Source organism: Macaca thibetana, chromosome X (assembly GCF_024542745.1).
Source record: "Macaca thibetana thibetana isolate TM-01 chromosome X, ASM2454274v1, whole genome shotgun sequence".
NCBI classification, from domain to species: Eukaryota; Metazoa; Chordata; class Mammalia; order Primates; family Cercopithecidae; genus Macaca; species Macaca thibetana.
Window position 1 is genome coordinate 99581638 of NC_065598.1, and position 7766 is coordinate 99589403.

General features: G+C 42.9%; 1 protein-coding gene across 1 annotated transcript; it reads right to left on the bottom strand.

The window, feature by feature from the left end:
• Window positions 1-2408: 2408 nt before the first annotated feature.
• LOC126946046 (histone H2B type F-M) lies at window positions 2409-3285 on the bottom strand. Its single transcript, XM_050776042.1, has 2 exons — window positions 2861-3285; window positions 2409-2445 (listed from the first exon to the last, which is right to left on the bottom strand). The coding sequence occupies exons 1-2, from the start codon at window positions 3283-3285 to the stop codon at window positions 2409-2411; spliced, it is 462 nt and encodes a 153-aa protein (XP_050631999.1).
• Between the last annotated feature and the right edge of the window lie 4481 nt (window positions 3286-7766).

The following is a 7766-nucleotide window of genomic DNA, read 5'->3' on the forward strand; positions in this document are numbered from 1 at the left end:
TTCCCCTTCAACTCCCATTGAACATCCCTGGACAACTAACTCTTCCTAGTTCAGACCAGGAAACTTGATCACACATTGGGCTGTGGCTCCTTGGCTGCCGGTGCCTCCCTGGCAGACACGGAACCGAGTGGAGCTTGTGCTGCTCCATTGTACAGCATTCCATCATCCCCATGATGCATAGAGGCCAGTCATGAAGATTTTCTTAAACAGAAGATTCTAGCCTGAAGAAGAGCAGAATCAGATAAATCTAAACAAGTGAGATTTCATTATGAGGGAACCTAGAATAGGCATTGTTCCTTAAACTTTTTGAGGAGTAGTTTTCTCTGTGCCATGTTTGGGTCCTTGTTTATATTTTCAAATTAATTCCAGCTTACAGGGAAGGCTGGTGAAATGCCTGACTGGACTATCTTTATCCCATTCATGCTATTTTCCCTACATTGATACTTCTTATTTGTTGTTTGGGCAGTTAAGCTCTTTCCCGTAGTTTTTGTTTCCTTAAGTCACAGCATGACAGCACGACTGCTCACTAGGTTCCCCTTCCACTCAGTCACCCACAGAAATGCTGTATCAAATGTGTGAGCTTCCGCTTCCAATCTTCACATCAATCCACCCCTTTCTTCTTTCTTCCTATAATTCACCGGTATCAGTCCCCTTGCCCCCTCACTCTTCACTCCCCACAAGCAAGTCAGATTTCAGTATTGACCGTGTTTTACTAATGGCCCTCTTTGATTTCTGAATTTACAAAGGGAAAACACATATCCAGGGTAAAATATCCCAGTAGATTTGGTTTCTCAAAAGGACTTGTCTAATTACACACATATGCAAGGGTAACTTCAGAAATTTATTCGTAGGTCTTAATTCACAGAAACTGGCACTTTACAGCAAAACAATTAGCATAATGAGAAATAAGTCACTGAGTGTGATGTGGTGTTTTGGACTAGCTACACGGCTCTGTCTCTGCAAAGAAACAGGGTTCTGCCAAGAGTCTTTCATTTGGCAAGTGTTGTTCTGGACTTGTAGGAACATTTGGCGGCACCATCCAGAGGGATTTACTTGCAGCTGATTTTGTGGGGTTTTTCTTGGTCTCCTTGTGCAGTAAGCACAGCTTCAACTATTTTCATAACATTTCTCTTTAACTATTTTCGTAACATTTTTCTAACAATCTGGAAAAACAGAAAGTAACAAATCCCAATGAGGGGACTTCTTGGTTCTACATCCTTTCTCTGTGGATCCCAAGCGGGGCTCTGGAGGTGACCTTCCCCCTTTCCCATCTGCACCACTCAGGGAAGATCTGGCTACTATCCTGTCCTGAACCCATTTCCCTCTTGACCAAGGATTCCTCTTTAAATGGTGGAATAATCTATGTGGCTATGTGTTGGGCCCTCTGGGGTGGTTCTTTCCCACTTCGGATGGGTTCAAGAAAATTTTGATTTCTGGCATTTATCCAGCTTTTGTTTCATGGTTTGACTGAGAGTGCCATCCTTTACTGGTTTTGACATATGAAGGAGAAGGGGTGTTTATGAGATGTTTCAAAGTTCACATGAAACATTTAACAAAAATGGCCATAGATTGAGCTTCAAGGCACAATATAATAAATTCCTGTGGGTTGCAGTCCCAGAGTATGTTCTCTTGTCCACATCCTTAGGGACTGGAAATCAATTGAAAAGGAAAGCAATGGGAAAGTCAGCACCTGCTCTGAAATTCAGCAATACACTTATAGAAAAAAATGCTAAAAATACCAAGACTTGGGACCCAGAAGAGAGAACAATGAATAGTAGCCTATATTAATATTAACAAGAATATTAATATGCCAATCTCTTGAGGAAATAAGCGTTATCTGACTTCTACTAATGACTGCCAATGCTCTGTATGACTTGATGTTAGGGACAAGGAACATAGATTAATCTTAGCTTTGGATTCATATCCCTAATAGACTATGATTACAAATTCTGCAAACAAAAACATCAGGTAAAGAATCACACTGCCGTTCCTTTAAACACCGGGTTGAATATCACAGGAAGGCTGCTGTGGGTTCAGCTTGGGTCACTCCCCCCACTCTGGGACAATGACTGTTGCTCATAGACTGCAGGTCACTCATTGGCTGCACCGCTGTACACTAAGGCATGAGCTGTTCTGTGGACACTCAGTAATCCTACTGACACATACCTGGAAGTAAGGAAGGTTTCTGTTCAAAAAGAAATGAAAAAATTATTGTCAGAGCAAACAGAGAATGAATTGCAATAGTGATCTCAGAGTCGGGGAAGCTGGAAAATGAATGGATTCTTGAAAATTTTATTTAGCTACATATACACTGTAACTGGGCCTCGTTTGCTTATTTACATGGATTCATGATGAGGGAGGTGCTGAACACGTTTACGAGGGTTACCTCTCTTCTTATGTCAGCGTATTCACTTTCTCTGTTGCCATATCGCACATAATGAAGTCCTGGAAAATGCCACCATACAGTCGTAGGAGAATGAGAGTGAAAAAGGTAAACATCAGTACCTTCATAATATCATCATAAAATAACTGAGAAAGATAACTAATAAAAACGGCCATTTAGGAAACTGAGGAAATGAAACCCGATCACGGAAACACCCCCTACTTTTCCTTGGAGCATATTGCACTACAGATATATTGGAGTTGACAGTGTTCTGCACAGTGGGAAAAATGCTTGATAAACCACAGGACGCCACATGCCCCCAAGTCGGCAGGGTGCCACCCACCCCAACCTCCGGTGGGGTCCCCTCCCTTGGCGAGCCACTGGTCTTTAGGGCCACCTGCAGAGGCTCTGAAGAGAGCCTTTGGGTTTCCCGGGTGCTCAGGTGCTCCTGAGACAGGGCACTTGCTTTTGGTGTACCTGAGGGCGGCATTCGTGCCCTGGGCCTCAGCGAGCTTGCCCATCTTCCCCGGCAGCAGTAGGCGCACGGCCACCTGGATGTCCCGGGAGGTGATGGTCACACGCTTGGCGTAGCGGGCCAGGCGACCAGCCTCGGTGGCGATGCGGTCCAATATGTCATGGACCATAGAATCCATGACACTCACGGACTCTGGGGAAAGGCTGAGGCCCTGGTGAACCTGCTTCAGCACCTGGGGGAAATAGGCGGCAAAGCTGTCCCCGAAGCTGTCCCTGCGGCGGTTGGCATGGCGCCTGCGGGAACCTCGGAGCCCTCGCGTCTTCTTCTGGACGGTCGTGGAGTTGGCCTCTTTGGGCTCTTGGATGCTCTGGTCTTCCTCAGAGGTCATCTTAGAGGAAGCCTCAGCCATGATGGAGGCAGCGGCCATTAGATGCAAGATCAGAGAGTGACGGTTGTGGATCAGTGAAGCGGGGCACTTTGGTATGGCCGTGTGGCTCTACGTCACAGTCCAACTCGACATCTGATTGGATGAAGTGTCACCCAGGGAGCCCGTCAACAATCCTCCCTCCATTGAAGGTGATTGGATGATGCTGTTGCTTGGCATCACATCAGCCAATCACAGAGGGTGTCTGCCGGCCTAAGCTGCCCAGTTGCCTACCTCAGACAAAGGAACACAGAGTCTTGCTCTGTCGCTCAGGCTGCAGTGCAGTGGTGCGATCTCAGCTCACTGCAACCTCTGCATCCTGGTTTCAAGCGATGCTCCCTCTTCAGCCTCCCAAGTAGCTTGGACTAGAGGCATGTGCCACCACACCCGGCTAAGTTTTGTGTGCGTATATATATATATATATATATATATAGTAAAACGTGGTTGCATCATGTTTCCTCAGGCTGGTCTCGAACTCCTGGACTACAGCGATTCTCCCGCCTTGGCCTCCCAAGTTTAAGGGATTATAGGCAGGAGCTATTGTATCTGGCTGAGAAAACTTATTCCAGGAAAATAAAACATGATATTAATACCCATTGAAGGATGCACCCTAAAAACAAACAAAAAAAATCTGCGAATATTTATAAACGTGGTTACAAAACTCATACTGAAATATTAACTAAATCACATTAAACACACACACACACACACACACAAAGAAACTGTTTACTGCTATAAATAACAATTTAGAAGCATCAAACGGGACAAACATTACTAATGGAACAAGCAGATCTCATAGAATCTTTTTTCAATATTACCTCTATTATACAATTCATTTAAATACATAAAAACACACAGTGCAGAAACAACTAAATCAAAAATTCAATGAGCAGCACCCTTTTCAAGCTTCTGAGAAACTGAAATAAGGACTCTAACTCATTCACATTTGTCTAATTCTATTATTTCCCAGTCTACAATCTTTTTTAATGCAAAGCTTAATGTCCTGTGAGTATGCATCACTTACGATCGAAGTATCCAATGAGAGGACCAACACCCCACTCTCCACTGGCTCAGCTAATGAAGTGTTGTCAGCCCTGGGCCTGAGCCATTGGCTCAGAATGTGAGCAGGTGACCAGTCCTGAACCCATAAATGACCTCGAGCTATTCAGCCTTGTAAAGTGAAGAGAAAATTAGTTTGAGGTGTTCATCTACTTTTTATTTTTTTGTTTGATTTTTCGTTTTCTTGTAATTGTGGTGACTTAAGGATTTGAATCCAAGGCTGTAAGTAAGCATGTCTCCTACCTCTGGCATCATATTGCGAAGGAAAGTTCTCTGAAAAGGAATTTGGAGGAAAGAGAATATTCCTGTGAACAGCTTGCATACCAGGGAGGTGCAGACTTCAGTGTAAAACAAAGGTGCAGTTCTAGAGAACCAAAAAAGGATATGGCTTTTATAGAGAAAGTTCTCATCAAGGTTCCCAGTACAGTCCATTCATGCAAATAAAGGATTCAAACTTAGTTCTGATTGGTTGACTCAGTTGAGTTCTGATTGGTCAACACGACTGAGCCCTGATTGGCAGGGCAGGTGAGCTCAGGTTGGTTGGTTCAGGTGACCTCTGAAAGCTGCAGAGTTAGATAGAGGTGTGGGTTTTTGGGGAATTCCTAGTACATGTGTGGGCTCTAGTCTGCACGTGGCATCTTGGCTCTAGTTTCAAATTAGGCTCAGTCACTGGGATCCATCTTGAAAGATGGACTCTTTTAGGTTCACATTTGTTCACAAGTTGAAGAAAAAGAAAGTGACCAATTAAAAAAACTAGGATGACTCTCCTTTTTTTTTTTTCAGTTTCACTGTTGTGGGGCTTTTTCCCTTTCAGGCACATGTGTCTGACAAAATTAACCCACTATGATAATTTGAGACAATAAAAACACTTCAGTACAATGCTTTCTCCAAAATATGATTGGGCCTGATTCTTGACCCAATATAATACTCTTCCTCTTTCATGAGACTGTCACTCTGGAATAAGGAGGAAGGAGAGTGGAAGTGAGTGAGGGCACAGAAGATGCTGTAAAGGGTGGCTATTTACTCTTTTTCCTTATCCCAGACATTTTACCTAGTATAGTGACCATATGTCCTGATTTCGCCTGTTGTCCCTGAGTAATTCTTAATAGCACCCCCTTTCACTCTGAAACATGTCCAAATTTACAACTCTGTACTTCCCAGGGTAACTAGATCATGCAGTTAGTTGTAAGTGTAGTAGCTCTCAGATATTTGTTGAATGAACAGATAAATAAATGAACCTAAATTAGATAAGAGACTGGCCCCTGACAACCTACGAGACCATTGCTGAATTCTGTGGCTAGTCCACACGACCCTTCTGGACCACTTGGGTACAGTCCCCTTTCCTGTACTGCACTTTAAAAAAATTATTTCTCTACAAAGCTGTCTGAGTCCCCGTGTTAAACCCATGAGAACGGCAGATTTTGTTTCCTCCATGATCTGCGTATCACATTGACTCCTCCCATTAACCCTTTATGGTGTAGATATTTTAGCCTCAACTTTTTGGCAGACAAGAAACACAGTAACTAAGAAACGTGTCCAATGATCACACAAGTGATAAACAGAAGGGCAGAAATGCAAATCCACATCAGTCTGAGTCCAGAACCCAAGCACTTGAACATTGTCTTCTGCCATCCTCTCTCATATTGCAGTGATGGCACCTTCAACGCATGGATACCTAGGTAGACAGTCTAAGGTTAGCCTCCCCTTTACAACAAGTCTTTTTGTAGCTTGATCTTTCCCTGAAGGCAACGTGATAAATTCAGAGGTGTAAAAGCAAAACCATCAAGTTAGCCTTCCTGCAAAGGTATGCAAGGAACCTGATTTTCTTGTGCAACCACGGGAGTTTCTTCAAGCAGCAGTTAGGAAATTCAACCATGCCTGAGCTCAATTCTGTGTTTCAATAGCTGTCAGAAACATATGCATAGCCATTCCATGTTGCACAATTGTGTCCAATACACATGGACTCCAACTTAGCATGGTTCAACTTAAAATTATTTGCCTTTATGATAGGTTTAACTGGAATTAACTCCATTTTAAGTTGGGGAGCATAAGTTTACTCTGTTGCAAATTAGTGAGAGAAAGGGTAGGAAGCAGAGAGTGGGAAAATTTTCAGGTTAGGGTTACATAGTCATCACCTGATGATCCACATTTAGCTCTGTGATGGCCAATTTCATGTCTTGTCTTTCCAAACAGGGGGAGATTTTTTTCCCAAATAAGCAAGGACAGAGATCTAGGTAACTCAACTTGATTGAGTTACAGTACCTAGATATGTGGTCAAATTTCATTCTGAATGCTTCCGTGAATGTGCTTTTTGGTAAGATTAACATTTAAATCAATGGGCCTCAGTACAGCGGACTGCCCGCCATAATGGCCTGAGTACCTTAGAACTTAAAAACAGATAAAGAACAAAAAGACTGACTTCCCCCAAGCAAGAGTAAATTCTGCTGCAGACAACGTTCACACTTGAACTGCAACATCGGCCCTCCCATGGGTCTTCAGCCTCATGGCCGTAACGTCAGCTTGTACCTGGGACTCCAGGCTGCCAGCCCAACCTGCAGATTTAGGACTTGTCAGCTTCCTTAATCACATGATTCAGTTTCTTAAAATAAATCTCTCTCAACAGATAGATGGATAAATATCCTATTGATTTTATTTGTCTGGAAATCCCCTAATACAAGCTTTCTGCACTAAAACATTGCAGCAGAGATCTGAGTGTTGTTTCCACATGTAAAATATCCGGTTATATATCAGACATTTTCATGATTCCATTAATTAACACCTGTCCCTTTGATTACTGACTACACAATTATGTCAGTAGTTTTCCCTGGGTCTTAAGAGATGTTTCTTCATCGTTTGATATGACTGGGGATAACAACATATTCAGTTCAATGGTAAAATTGAGGACTTAATTACAATTATTATCACTGAAGGTAACAATCCCTTGAACATCGGCAGAGTCCCTGTGACACGTGCTAACCAGAAGATTGAATGAACTTACCCCACTTCCGACCTTGCCAGTTAATTGCACTCCCTTATTACCACCCATATAGCCCACACTCATATTGGTTGGTGTCAATTAAACCAGGCATTGCTATAGTAATAAAAAGAGGCACCGCTGACTGAATGGCGACTTTGCCAGGCATTGTTCTAAGTGTTTTACAGGGAACACTTCAATTCCCTTTCACAAGATCTCTGTGAAGTAGTGTTATTATCTCCATGTTTGTGGATAAAGACACCGAATCACATAAGAGTGTCACTTGTCCGAGATCAAACAGGTAGAATATTACCAAAGCAGGAATCAAACAAATTTCTGCATACTTAAGGTTCTGCTCAGCAAAAGAAAATATCATCAGAGTGAACAGGAAACATACAGAATGGGAGAAAATTTTTGCAATCTGTCCATCTGACAAAGTTCTGATATCCAG